At 38.6% G+C, this 15,153-nt stretch overlaps 1 protein-coding gene across 1 annotated transcript; it reads right to left on the bottom strand.

The window, feature by feature from the left end:
• Positions 1-433: 433 nt before the first annotated feature.
• LOC140011423 (uncharacterized) lies at positions 434-9,301 on the bottom strand. The gene is made up of 2 exons (XM_072060233.1): positions 8,674-9,301; positions 434-2,465 (listed from the first exon to the last, which is right to left on the bottom strand). Exon 2 carries the CDS (start codon positions 2,384-2,386, stop codon positions 626-628), a length of 1,761 nt encoding a protein of 586 aa, XP_071916334.1. The 5' UTR covers positions 2,387-2,465; positions 8,674-9,301; the 3' UTR covers positions 434-625.
• Between the last annotated feature and the right edge of the window lie 5,852 nt (positions 9,302-15,153).

Raw genomic sequence — 15,153 nt, 5'->3', positions numbered from 1 at the left:
CTTCTTCAGAAGATCGGTGGCGGATCCTTTTGTTATGAACATAGGCCATGCGTTTTGACAACGTTGGTCACAGCATATAGCATTCAACTTCTTTTCATCAATCAGAATCAATCGTTAATGATACTGCTTTAACCAATCAACTTCCAACCTGGCTGGAAAGAGATTTTCTCGAATGAAGGGATTTATCAATGAAGGAATTTTCAAATGAAAGAATTTTTCCAGTGAAGGGATTCCTTAATGAAGGGATTTTTCCAGTAAAGTGATTTTTAATGAAGGGATTTTCAATGGTTTTCTCAATGAAAACTTTCTCAATGAAGGATTTTCTTAATGAAGGCTTTCTCAATGGAGGGATTTTCAATAAAGGGTTTCATCAAATTCCAAAGCAGTGATATTCAAAGAGTCAAATAACTTTACCTTTGGCCATCTCAAAGAATTAACAAAAAATCAAGACAATGATCAAATAAACAAATAATCAAATTGCAAAAGATGCTTTCATTAAGCTATGTACATATGCAAGAAAAAGTTTTCATGAATTTTAGCAAATGACAACCCCTAAATTTATCAAAATTCCCTTCGAGAGGGAAGATAGTCAGCCATCCAATTTGTGAAGAGCTCTTCAAGACCTTCAAATTTCATCATTGGAGGTGGATGCCTCGAAGGTGTCCTTGTGTTCAGGAAAAGGATTTGTACTTATATTTGGTGCTTGTTCTTCCCTTCCTTTCAAAATTATGTCTCCGGTCTCAATCATGTCTTGGATTTTGTGTTTAAGTACCCAACAATTGACAGTAGAATGTCCAGGAGCTCCAGAATGGTAGGCACAAAAAAATTGAGGATTATAACCAGGGGGAACTCCTTTAGTATAGACTTTAGGAGGTATTGTACCAATTTTGCCCGCGGCCTTGAGCTGCTCATACAGTTGATCCAAGGGCCGACCTAAATTGGTAAAAGTTCTATATCGGGCCGGGTCTCGGATGCCAGTGGTTTGTTGATAGTTGTAACTATGGTTGGCGGGTAAGGTGGGTCTTGGATGATAAGGAGAGCGAGGTCTAGTTTGAAAGTTATGTGGAGAAATATGGAATGGTGTTGTAGGCGTGTTTAGGTAATTTGGTCGAGGTTGCGGGTGGTTAATAGTGGTATGGTACACAGGTTGAGGGCTTGAATAGTAAGGGTTTGAGTAGGTAGGGTATTGTCGAGGTCTGGGTCTTGGAATAGGGCTTTGATTCCAGACAAAAGCAGTTTCCCCCTCTTGCCTTTTGGATTGTTGCTTCTTCCCATTACTACCTTGGCTTTGCAAAGCATCCAACTGCGATTTGAGGGCAGACACATTAACAATCTTTCCAGCCTTCACGAAATCATCAAATTCCTCAAGTTTATTAACAATTGCGGCGAATGAGCATCCAGTCATGCGGAATATTTCTTCAAAGTACGGCGGATCATGTGCCTTAATGAAAGTTCGTATGATTTCATCCTCCGTCATTGGTGGCTCGACTTTTGCAGCTACTTTCCTCCACCTCTTAGCATAAGTCTTGTGATCTTCAGATGGCTGCCTCTTTGTCCCTTCCAATGTGGTTCGTGTTGGAGCCAGCTCGCAATTATACTCGTACTGCCTTACAAAAGCGTTGGACAAGTCAAGCCAGGTCTTCGCTTCTTCGGGTTTCAGATTGGAATACCAGTCGAGTGCATCCCCCTCGAGACTTTCTGGGAATAGCCTCAAAGGCAGATTTTCATCATCTGTTGGCCTACCCAACTTGTTGGCGAACAATCGGAGGTGTGTCTTGGGATTGCCCGTCCCATCATACTTGCTGAATTTCGGGGTTTTGAACCCTTCAGGCAATTGCACATTTGGGAAAAGGCAAAGTTCGTCATAGTCCAGCACTCCTTGCTTGTTTAAACCCTGACTTTTCCTCATAAACTCATCAAAGCGGTCCAAGCGCTTAAGCAACTTCATATCAATTGGAGCAGAAGATTCCCCCATTTCTGGCTTATTTTGGAAAGTGTGCTCCGGTATCACGGGTTCTGCGGTGGTTTGATAAAAAACTGGTGGGTTCAAATGCATGTTTGGGTCGCCTTGAGGCTGAAATCCTTGACCATAAGGAGGGTAGAAATGAGGATTTTGAGTAAAAGCATATTGCGGGTTTACAGCTCCCTCAAACGTAGTTTGAAATGGAGGAATTACAAATGGTTCGGATTGTGGTTGTGTAGTGGGTACAGGCTCAGGTTGCACTCCGCTATTAACGAGCTCGTCAATCAACTTTTTCTGAGCGGCCATTTCTGACGCCATTTCCCCAAATTTTGTGAGTAACTCTGTCAACTGAACCCCAGGACTTGCAGCTTCCGGCTGGGTAGTTGCAACGGCCTTATCGGATGATTCTGGTTGAGTACTCATGTCTACACGATTCCCTTGGGCCTTACTTCGGGATCGCGTTATGATGGGGCTTCGACGAGAAGCGATGTTGAAATATTGCCTGAAGATTTTGAAAGATTGCCTTTAGATTCAACTCTCGCTCAATTATTCCAACGAAAATAAAGAAAAGGAAAAGAAAAGAGCAAGAGTTAGTAGATATCCAGAAAAATCGGATGCATGTCCTATGGGGGAACCCTTTTATGCCAAGGGTAGGCCTAGCATGAAAATGCAATCTTCCAGAGCAGGCACTATACCATACCTGATGGATCCGATCAACTCATTGAGTGAGAAATAATTTTGAAAGAATTTGGTCAATTGGAGTGACGAGAAATTTGTCACAATGAGGTCAACGTCCGAATGGATTGATCACTTTTGATCGATACAAGAATTTGCAAAAACGCACGGGTTTGACCTTGACGAACTTCCTATCGAGAAGATTGGAATTCGTTGACAAAATTTTCCTCAGTGTAACATGAGTCAAGAACCCAAATGATTAAATAGTTGGATATAATGGATGGTTTTCTCAAAAAATTGACTAGACTTCCCAATTTGAAATTCGACATTGAAATCCTAATTGGTCAAATGAAATTGACAATTTATTGAAAATCGACCGGATTACCCTAAAAGGGAAACAGGTCAAATGAATTCAAAGGAATTTATCAAATCACCCTAACAAGGGTAAATCGATCAAATAGATTGAACGAAACTTGATCTATTCAAAAATCGGCTCGGTTGCCCTAAAAATGAGTAAATTGGCCAAATGAATGATTGATTCAAAAATCAGCCGAATGACCCTAAAAAGGGTAAATTAGTCAAATGAATTGACGATTTATTCAAAATTGACCGGATGACCCAAAAAAGGGTAAATTGGTCAAATGACCCTAAAAAGGGTAAATTGGTCAAATGACCCTAAAAAAGGGTAAATTGATCAAATGACTTGACGATTTATTCAAAAGCGACCGGATGACCCTAAAAAGGGTAAATTGGTCAAATGAATTGGATGAAATGAATTTATTCAAAAATGATTAAATTGTACTAAAATTGAATGAATTGAAAAAAAAAATGGATTGGATAAGATGGATGATTTGTTCAAAAATCGATTGAATTATTCGCCCACGGGGTGGTTTCAAGAAATCATTGCAATGCCTTGGTCTATGAGCCTCTAAAATCAAAATTTGGCCTTTATATTTATCGTCTCAACAATGAGGAATCATTTGTGAATTTTCTTCGAATTAATATCCTTTTACGCAAGGGAATTTTACCAATTTTGAGAAAATGGCCAAAAAGTGATTATTAGATGCTCATATTCCAAAAATTGCTTCATGAAAACGATCGGATCTTTACCTTACCTTGTGCACTACCCCTTCGGATGATACAAAATGTAAACGTGCAAGTCTCACTGGATTAAGTATCCGAGACACAAGGTGGCTTATTCCTAAACACGGGATTCCCTATGTGGCATTCCCTTTCTATGGTTTATGCATGATGCCATTTATTAAAACAATGTAAATATGCAACAAATATGGCCTAAAGGATATAAATAACGCAACGGGGAGAAAAGGTCTAAACATGAAATGTATTTACTGAAAAGTAAGTGCAAAGACTGAAATTTAGACATGTGAGCTATCTAGTGGGTGAGTCACTAAAAGAGTGCCAAAAGGGCCTCTTATCGCTAAGGCATATGAATGCAAGCCAAGAAACAAAGAAATGGTTAGTGCAATTGATAGTACACATAACACATTGGGAGCAATTAAGAAAAGAAATACAATAAAGCGAGTAAAAGGGGTGGAACCCCTTCCCTCGTGCCTAATGTGCTTAAAATAGGGTGAGGCTGACTCTAGCCTAGGAAAATTCTAATATGGATGCATGCGGTTTGGTTCACTAATGCCTAGACTCGATAAAGCTTCGGCTCCCAAGCCTTCAGACCTAAAGGCGAAGGGTCATCACTCCCAGGGCCTTTGATCGGTGGCTCGAGTGATCCCTTAGGTAGCGCTATGGGCGCAGAGCACACCAGCCGCCTACCCAAGGCAATCGATCCTAATCCTACAAGGCGGTGTGGGATGGCGCCCACGAAAATAAAAATAAAATGGGATAAAGCAAGTAAACATGCACGTATGAAGTGTTCCCCTATTTTGAGGGAAGGGGTGAGAACCACGCGAGGCTCTAAAGGTGACACACCCCCTCCCAAATGCAATGCAAGCGCGAGATAAACAAGTAAACAACATCCAATCAACCAATCACACATACGTGAGTGAGGGAAAAGTTTGATACGCGCGCGATGCGAAAAAGTCCTAAAAAATGCAACCCTAATATCCAAATGCGATGCATAAAAAGGGTAGAAACAGGAAACGAATGGCTAAGTCAAATGCTTGGACCCACTTAGGAAGTCCCCAGTGGAGTCGCCAACTGTCGCGCCCCACTTTTCGAATGTGTAGTGTGAATGTGTGAGTGATGTGTGTGTGTGAGGTGTGGTGTGAACGTGTGCAAAATGAAAAGTAAAAAGGCCATGGGACTTTGGAAAGCAACGATTTGGCCAAATGAAATTTTAAAAAGGGTTTTTAGATATGAAAACGGAGTCGCCACTTGGTATAGATTTGGGGTGTACCAAGTCACCCAGAAAAGTGTTTTTTAAAGACAAAGTAGTAAAACCCTTTTTAAAACGACTCCTAGTCCACGTAAGCCAAAGAAAAAGGTTCGGGGGTCACGTTTGACAAAGGGGAAGGCAAGGATAGAATCCAAGGCACCCCTTTGACCTAGCCAAGGCTAGTTGCGCGACTCAAACCAATTTTCCCTAATTTTTCTACCCAAGGTATGTATCGCGTATTGGATATGTCTATATGAATGCAAAAACCTAGACCTAGGGGGATTGGGGGGAAATTTCTCTTCAAAGGTTGAGTGGTGCCAATCACATTAATTGTGAAGCCCAATAATGATCCTTTGGAGAGGTCACACCTAAACCTAAATGACGTGAAAAATGAGTGGAATGCATGCCATGTGAAAGTGTGAGTTTGTGTGAAGTGAGAAAAATGATAAAAGTAATAAGATAAGAGTGAAGGTGTGCAAATGTAGATGAAAGTACTCGTGTGCGAGTGAAGATAAAAATGTTCGTGTGCAAGTGAAGATAAAAGGGTGTGTGCAAGTGGAGGTAAAAAAGTGTTCGTGTGCAAGTGAAAGTGATAAAAAGGTGCATGTGTGCAAATGAGACAAAAGTGAAAGTGTAATGATAGAGTGGATTGAGAATGCATGAGCCTAGGGAATTCATGCATATTGGGTACGGGGAGACCTAAATCGTGACTTGATTTTTCCCTTGATTAGAAGGCAAAACTAGCGTGCTAAGGCCATCGAGTAGCCACACTCGCTCGTTTCCCTTATCGGAAGGGGACACTCAAGCAAATGGACCCTACAACTATCATGATATGCAAAAATCCTAAAATGAAGGGAAAGGGGGTTCGAGGAGCATGCCAAGTGATGAAACTAAGAAAAATGCATGATATGTGGTGAACAAGCAAATGATATGCTAATGAGGGGAAATCCCTAAGGGTCTAGTATTGGACTAGCCCATTCTATGAATTCCGACTAGCGTTGGACTAGCGGAAACGTACATTCATCCATTCCATTCATTCATGGCTATGAAAGCAAGTAGACATGCCAAAACGCTCGTAAACACGTAGCACGTAGCACTTAGCATGCTCGACTAGATGCAAGAGCCTATCAAAGCAATTAAACATGTAGCAACAAAAGCAAGCCACCAAGGGGAAGGGGAAATGGACAGATGCTCTCCGAGCCCTATCTATTACAAGCCAAGAGGTGTACACATACCCCATAAAAGCATAAAGGGGAAAGGGAAATGGACAGATGCTCTCCGAGCACTATCTATTACAAGCCAAGAGGTGTACACATACCCCATAAAAGCATAAAAGGGAAGGGGAAATGGACAGATGCTCTCCGAGCCCTATCTATTACAAGCCAAGAGGTGTACACATACCCCATAAAACTTAAATAAAATAAAAAAAGCAAGTAAATGCACGCAAGGAGGTAAGGAAAGCGGAGTAGGCATGCATATTCACATAACACGTAGGAGCACGTAGGGTCAAATGAAGTGCAAATGAAGGAGAGAGTGTACCTCCCTTGAAGCGACGCCCCTAACGTAGTGAAATTACTAATTTACCCTCCAAAATAATAAAAGGGTCAAGGTACCTCAAATAGTAGAATATAACAAAGTTACCGAAGAAAAGGACGGCTTAAGCTAAGACCATCAAAACAAAAGGTTAAGGCACCACTTTAATGATCCAAATGGCATTCATCAAATCATCAAAAATTTCCTCAAATCACGACTTAAATGTAGTCAAAGGTACTTAAAGATCAAGGAGAAGGCATGGCCTATTCAATTTCCAAGTAAAGCATCTTATTAAGGACTTCAAACATAACCCTTACCCAAACATTCGAGTCAATCGAACATTTAAGAACTTTAAAGGTCCAAAACAAAACAAGGGTCAAGCAATCTAACACATAAACATGGAATTGAGCAATTAGAAACATTTAAATGCCTAAGATCAAATACGGGTCAATGAGTGGTTTCGCTTGCATTTTCAGGATCCCTAAAGCAACCATTAATCAATCAGTCAGAAATTAATTGAAGCGTTTTAAAAACCTTAAAGGTCCCAGAGCAAGACGAAGGTCAAGCAACAAATTGGTTTAAGAAAATTAAAGAAAATAGGTAAACATAAGCTCAATTAAATACAAGGTTCACAAATTCATGCACTAAGTACCACCAAAACAATTGAAAGCAAACAAGCAATTGAATCAAAACATTAATGCTACCAAATACTCAAATGTGAACACTAACCAAACATTCAAACTTAATTAAACACTTTTAGGAACTTCAAAGGTCCAAAGGCAAAGAAAAGGTTGAGGAATGGTTCAATTTCAACTATCATAGGGTCTTATTGCAAGAAAATGGAACCTAGTTGGGTCTTCGTAGCATTGCCGCAAAAACACAGGGCCCCAATTGATTAATTTTTCTGATTATTTGGGCCATAGTGAATCAAGGGGAAACTTGGGGGATCAAAGTGTGATTTTCAGAATTATTTCATGCAATGATCATGCAGCTACGTGAGAAACTTGATTCTGCAAACATAAAATGAATGCTGGCTGCATTGTCATTTCTGAACTTAGATTTATGCATTTCAACTTCACCAAATTTGATCGAGCTCTCTCAACCAAACATCCGAAGAATTAACTAAGCCACATAACATACAATTTTAAAATCCGAACAAACCAAGATTACTGGAGAAAAAAAAAAAAACATGCAAACAAAAGGATAATTTTATACAAACAAGTTCTGCAATCAAAACATGACTTGACTGGCCCTTAAACCCAAGTGTTCAACCTCAACATTGGACCCTCTATTTCTTCATCAAAACCAAAATTAACATGATACAGAGACGCAAAGAAAAACTCAACTAAAAGCAAAGCAAAAACAGTATGAAAAGGCGGCAATTCTTCACTGTTGTGCATGTGAATGGAACAAATCTTAAATGACTTGGAAAATCACCAAAATCACATCAGGAATTTCCAACAAACCTTCAGATTTAAAAGACATCAGAATGATCCAGATTCATGTTAAACTTGACCCAATTAAATCAGAAACAAAGCAAATGAACCAACAACAACATACAAAGACACAGATATCCATCGACTACTGACTTTAAAGCTGTCACAACCAAACGATTGCCTTCAGGCTTGCTGCAGCAGATTCATGTACAATGCTCATTCCAATGAAAACTAAACCCAAACACAGGGGACCATCCCACATCCTAATAGCTATCCATCCCATAGTTTCAGCAAAAGGAAATGTCCCGCAACTAAACAATGCATCACAGGTCACTACCGCAACTAAATGTCACTACAAACTTCACCACTTATCCCATGCGTATATGCTTATGCCACTTCAACCAACCGAAACATGTTTACACAAATGATTCAAGCACACTCCTACTCATTCAATCCCGAAAATACATATGCTTGGACAAAAGCAAAAGGAAAGATTGAACAGGACTTTCGAACCCCAAAAAAAATGGCAGTAAGACGATTCTGGAAAAACAATGCTAACTCTGACTCGGATTTTCCAGAAAATAGAACAACCAGAATCTAAACTAAGAGGCTTGACTAAGCTATTTACTCTGATGAAAATAGGAAACCAATCCTTGGGCAAAAAACGGACAGAAGAAAAGACAGAGGGAAGCAACAAAGAGAAAATCGAAGATTACCTCTTCACCACCTTTGGACTTGAATCTGCAACAGCCTTCTTTCACAGCCGAACTCCTTTTTCCTTTTAGTTCTTCTCAGCCCCTCTCGAGCAATTTTCCAATGGTCCTCTCCTCTAAATTTTCCCGTCAGCTCCTCCTTTCTCTTTCTTGCGTCTGTTTTCTTTTTTCTTCGTAGCCGTCAGCTTGCTTTCCCCAAAAACTTCCCCCAGATTCTCTCTTCTCCTAGTCTTTCGTTCTCTGTTTCTGCTTTCTTCAGGCCCGTCAACCCCAGTTCTCTCTCTCGGTCGATCTCTCTACCAACCCTCTCTATTTGTTCAAACGTCAACCCCCAGAAATCTCTCTTCCTTCCCTCTGTTCTATCCTTAGTTGTCCAACCCCCCAGCACTCTATCCCGTAGCTGCCCTTTTGCTTTGGTTTCCCTTCCTCCGTTCACTCCCCCCAGAATCCTCCCCTTGCCCGTCAACTCTTTCTGTTTTGTTTTTCCCTGAAACCCTTCAATCTTTTTTCTTTTTTGCGGCTCTCCGTTTCTTCCCCTTTTATATACGGCTAGCCAACCTTAACCCTTCATTCAATGGCTGTAGATTATCTTCACTTAAACCTTCTCCCCTTAGCCCTTCGATTGGTAATCCGTGACTGTCCTTTGCAAGCTGCGTTTCCGCAGCTTGCACGTAAAACCTCTTTTTTTTTTTTTTTTTTTTTTAAAAAAAATAATTTAATAAATACAGAAATGATAAAATATAACTAATAATAATAATAATAACAAAATTACACAAACCAGGTAAACAAAACAAAAAATAATTTTAAACAAAAGAAACTAAACAAAAATGGCCATTTTTAAAATTTCCAAATTCTCAATTTTCATCATTTTCTTTTCCTCAAAATAACTTAAAAATAACTAATGTGCCCCAAAGATTGAATAAACATATTTTTGTGAACAAATTTTCCTTTTTTTTTCTTTTTTCCATTTTTCTATTTTTCTTTTAAGAAAGCATTGAATAAAAACAAAAATGACTAAAACATATTTTTGATGTTTTCCTTTTCTTTCTAAAACTCTATAAACTTAGAAAACTAAAAACTAAAATCTAAAACTTAAAAGTGATTAAAACCTGAAATGACAAAATAAAAATGAATAGACAAACTAAAAGGGCAAAATGAATAAAACTAAAATAAAATAACAACTAAAAATGCAAAACACACAACAATGAACTAAATGCAAGCGATCTAAAATAAAAATCATGAAGTAGGTGTCACATACAAATTATTCAAAATTTGGTGTCTACATCCTCATCACTAGTCAAGCAAATTGCACTCTCATTTTCTTCAAAATCAACAATGGTTTTCGAGGGCAATTCTTCAATTTGAGAAGCCAATCGATTTATTCTGGATGTCAATAGACATATTTGATTTGCTAGATTACTCATTGCATCCTTCATCATCCCATTTCTCATTTGTGTCTCCTGTTGGAATTGATATGTATTAGTAGCTATTGATTCAATTATTTCTTCAAGAGACATACCTGACATAGATGATGGTTCTTGAGACTCATACTGCTGAAAATTAATTGGCCCTGTTGTATAATTATAACTGGGTTATCCCACCATCCTTGATCATACCCGTTTGGATTAGGGTTATACCACGTTTGAGACCAGGGTGAAAAATCTCCATAATTATTGAGTGGGACACTCAGATTATCTTGATATTCGGGGCACATACCGGTTGAATGATCCCTGGCATAACAAATTTTACAGGTTGCAGTAGCCATTCTTTCTCTAATAGAGTTTAGTGCCTCTGAATATGCAAACTTAGCAAAAAAACAAGTCTCATTGCCTTCCCTGGAAACAAAATCCAGTCTATCACCAAAATACGGAGTGTTAGAAGCCATAAACTATATAAAAAAATAAGAGAAAAATAAATAAAAAAAATAAAAACAAGATGAACTCAAAAAGAAACAAATTAATCTGGCACCAGTCCTTGGCAATGGCGCCAAAAATTGACAGGGTGTCGAGCCTGTGTAATAATAAATACCTGCTTAAATAAAATATAATTTCTGTAGATAGTGATAAGTAGGGTCGAATCCACAGGGACAGGGGATAATTTATTTCTTTTAGAGTCCGAAGTATGGGGGGGTTTTTGGAGAATATAAAATAACTAATTACCTAACTAATAAAACAACTAATAGAAATAAATTGAAATTAATCAATAACCAATATGACTCTAGCCAAAGGTACAACTTTTCAGACACGGTCCATTCAACTGATCATCGATGCAAAGATAATTCAATTACTCATTACTAGATTGGTTATAGTTGTCATACACGCGATGAACAACCAGCCTTTCCTTAATTTTTCGATAGTTAAGGTACGGCCCTTAACTATTTCTCTAACCAAGAAATAACCCTAGGTACGACCATAGGATTTAATTACTCGGTTGCATTAATAATTAGAAAAACCCAATCCTAACCAACAAACACGCTACGAGGGTTTGTTTAAGTTAGATCATACGTTTCCCTAACATGAAACCAATCACGCTAGTCGCCACTGGTATTAATCAATTGAACAATAACGGATTCAATCAATTAATTTGACAGTAGATTATTAGGTTAACTCGAATATCGGGCCCTTGACATTCAAATAACATAACAAGCATAGGCAATTAAATCAGGAAACGTACAAATACCAATAAATAAAAGAAATAAGTAAAATAATTAGATCTTACAGATGTTCGAAACCGAGTCCTCAAATTGACCTTCGACTAGAAAAAATAAATTAGTTCATCTTCATGGAGGATATCCCATGCAAAATTGCAGCAGTAATTATTCTAAAACAAAGCTATGTTTCCGTCCTCCCCCTAGAAGAAAACGGCAAAGCTATATATAAAGTAATGAATACGAAGGAACTAACTAGAAGCAAAAACAAAACGAAGCTCTCCTATTCTAAAACAAAAACTACTTGTTGCTCGTGGTCCCCACGAATAAGGAACAAGCCACAAAGACTAATGCCTTTCTTCTCCTCTGTACGTTTGTTTCCTTAAAGCCAAAAGAAATGACTCAATGCTATCTATCTAGTGGTCCCCACCGAATTGAGAGTCCAAAGGCCAAAGAATTGGAGCTCTGCGAAGTCCTTGATTTTAGTTTCCTCTTCATAGGAAAACTTCTAATCAGCAAAAGAGATGCAATCCGTCTGTGGCACCTTGTGGGCCCGGGTTTGTGAAGCTCTTTGGAGTCTCCCACGTGTGGAGCAATTTTCCTCAACAGGTCTTCCTTTTTAATATATTTCAGTTCAACTTCCCTGTAGATAGGTCCAAATACCAAATATAAGTATATATTAACAATTTAAACAATATTTGGCAAGGTCAAAAAGGGAAATTAACAATAAAATTACTAACAATTAACACCCTATCGGCATCCATGTCAAGCAGAGTTAGTTCAGGGTTAGTCTAGTATTTGGTAGAGGATGGTTTTATCCAAACCTTTGGTAGATGCTCATATTCGATGGGTTCTGGGAAATGGCAAGGTAGATTTTTTGGCATGAAAATTGGATGGGAATTGGCCCATTATGCGACAAAGTGGAGATTTTTGGAGTGCATTCAGTTGCTAATTTTGTTGAGCAAGATCGATGGAATATTAATATGTTGTAGCGGTGGTTGCCATACGATGTTGTGTTTGTCATTCTAACCATCCCTCCTCCTACGTCTCAACTACCAAATAGGATGATTTGGGATTTAAATAATTAAATGATCCAGATGGGGAGAGTTTAGATCATATTTTTTGTAATGAAGATCTGTCTAATCAAGTTGGCAGTCATTTGAAGGGGTTATTGGTGGGTTTGCTCCAGCTTTCATAGTGCAGCATGTGTTGGCTAGATGGTGGTTACATCGTTCTTCTAATTCTTGTTTGAGGTTGGTATTTCGTATTCTTTCTTGCCTAGTTTGTTGGTATATGTGGCGAGCTAGGAATTTGATGTATTTTGAAGGTAAAGTGTTACTGTCGACCAAATTCAATTGCGTATTATTGGGAAGCTACGCGATATTCCTTCTATCCGCTTTCCTACACTAGCTAAGAGAGGTTTTCCTTGGCCAGTTCTCTATGATTCGGCAACGAAATGGAAGAAGATTCATCGATTCTATTTGCTAAGATATGGGAGGTTGAGTCTTTCAATTCCTAAGTTGAATGTAGATGGGTGCTCTAGGGGAAATCCTGGTAGGTTTGGTGAGGGTGGTATCCTGAGAGCTTCATCAGGTGAATTTATTTTCGCTTTCTCGTGTGCTTCTGGTGATGTAACTAGTTTGCATTCAGAATTGAAAGCCATGCTTCAAGGCGTGAAACTTTGTGAGCAACGTGGTATTTTGCCAGTACACGTGGAGTCAGATTTTTTGCTTTTGGTTAAAATGTTTCATGGTGAGATTGGTGTTCCTTGGTTCTTGTTGCGTGAGTTTGAGGAGTTGGTTGCGATGTGGTAGCATTTGCATGCGGTTACTCATTGTTTCCGAGAGGCATATAGGTTTGCTGACAGATTGGCAAATATTGGCGTTGATTCTGGATTAAACCTGGAATATGAATAGGTTGCACAGCTCCCAGGATTGGTTAGAGGTGATTTTAGAATGGATAACTTAGGGATTCTGTAAGAATCCGAAATTTATTTTTTATAGTTTATATTCCCGAAAATTATTTTTTTATATCTTTTGTATTCGAATCTAATTGCCTTGAATTTTTGGTTAATTTAATAGTTGAATCATGATTTTATTCCTATTGTCTCATTCAATTTATTGTACGCTGGTTTTCTTGAGGTGATCTACTAATTAGTCCAACTAGCAAGGTATGTGCAATAAATTTCGTGAACTAGAGGGAGTTTTGTAAAAAAGGGTTATTGTGCTATAAGGTGTTAAGAGTTAATGGGATGAGAGATAGATATTAAGGTGAATTAGTGACAAAGGGATAGACTTAATTTGTAGTTATGTCATTTGTCAATCATTCCTCCAACCTTGATCAAGATTTTGACCAAGACCAAAGTTCCTGAATCAACCCTTTCTTGTTTTTCTTTATTTCAGCCGAGAGAGAGAGAGAGAGAGAGAGGAAAATTAGCAAAAGTCTTCCTCTTGTTTTTCTCCATTTCAGCCAAGAAAGAGAGACTTTAGACAGGCCACAAATTTTGACCAAACACATCTTGACCAAGTGTCCAAACTTACTAGTCTTTCTTCTTCTTGCAAGACCAAAACTTTCTTTTCTTCTTGTTGGAGCCGAGAGACTAGAGGGAAAGTTGAAGGAATTTTTCCTTGTCTTGCTTCGTCTTCCAACCGAGAGAAAACCAGAGAGAAAAAATGAGAAAATTAAACTTTCTTGGTCCATTTGCAACTGAGAACCAAGGCTGATTCAGCCACAAACTCCACAAAAGTTCCCTATTTCTTCAAGCTTCAACCGTGAGTGAGGGAGCCTTCCTCTTTTCTTCTTCCAACCATGAGTGTAAGGAAAAAGGAGAGGAAATCTGGAGTCTTGTTACCTTGTTCCAGCCGAGGGAAGTTGGAGTGAGTTGGGAGGAAACCTGTGAGGACCCGAAAATTTTGCTTATTTTATTTATTTTACTGGCTCAAATAAGTATTTACTCACCCGATTTCTCCGAATATTATTTTCTAGCCTATTAACCCTAATTACATGGAATTATAACTCCATTATATTTTTTAAAGTGATTTGTTTCAAAAATTAATTTTCGAAAGCTCGTTTAGAGAAAATAGTGAACACGTCTTTGGAAATCTTGACCGATTGTGAGTACAATAAGTTTGGAATATTGGAGATTTGTGTAATGGACCTAAATTAGGTATTTTAATGTTTAAATATTCAAGTGATAGTTATTAGTACCGTCGTTATAAGAATTTCTCGAAAGTTTCGCGTTATCGTGCTTAAATTGGAGATACGCGTTTTCATACGCGCGATTTAAATTGAGGAACGTTAGACCCTTATTTTGGGACAATTGAGAGTGGATAATATTTATATGAATATAAGTGCATTAGAGGTTTAGTGCACTAGTGAAACAAATGCGAGAGGAATCGAGCACGAAACGCGCGTGAGTGCGCGCGGTAGTAGAGTTGACTTTTGCACAAATGGGCCACACACTTGAAGCTTCTCTTGGAAGCTAAAATCTGATCACTCTCTTCTCCCTCCACTCACCATTTCAGCCGGCCATCCCTCTCTCTCAAACCACTATTGCTCTCTCAATTTTTACTTCACAAAACCTCACCAAATCTTCACTTAAATCCTACCAAAATTTCACCACACTTAACTTAACACTTGAAGAGTATTTTGAGCTGCAAAAGGGAGCTGAAAAAGCCACGGTTTTCTGGAGCAAAGAGTGACCGAAATTCTGCTCTTGAACCTCCAACCAAGTGAGTGATGATCCAACCTTAGAAACTTGTCATTTGGAGCTTATCTTACCTAGTTAAGTTCATTTATGCCATTGGTTAGCTTGTTTATGGTGTAAAATGAAATGG

The sequence above is a fragment of the Coffea arabica genome, chromosome 7e, assembly GCF_036785885.1.
Source record: "Coffea arabica cultivar ET-39 chromosome 7e, Coffea Arabica ET-39 HiFi, whole genome shotgun sequence".
Taxonomy (NCBI): domain Eukaryota; kingdom Viridiplantae; phylum Streptophyta; class Magnoliopsida; order Gentianales; family Rubiaceae; genus Coffea; species Coffea arabica.
The sequence above is the reverse complement of the archived record's forward strand: the minus strand, read 5'-3'. Positions and strand labels throughout refer to the sequence as shown.

Bases quoted from the DNA above. Each gene is read 5' to 3' on its own strand.
- LOC140011423 (XM_072060233.1), bottom strand. From the start codon at position 2,386: ATGAGTACTCAACCAGAATCATCCGATAAGGCCGTTGCAACTACCCAG.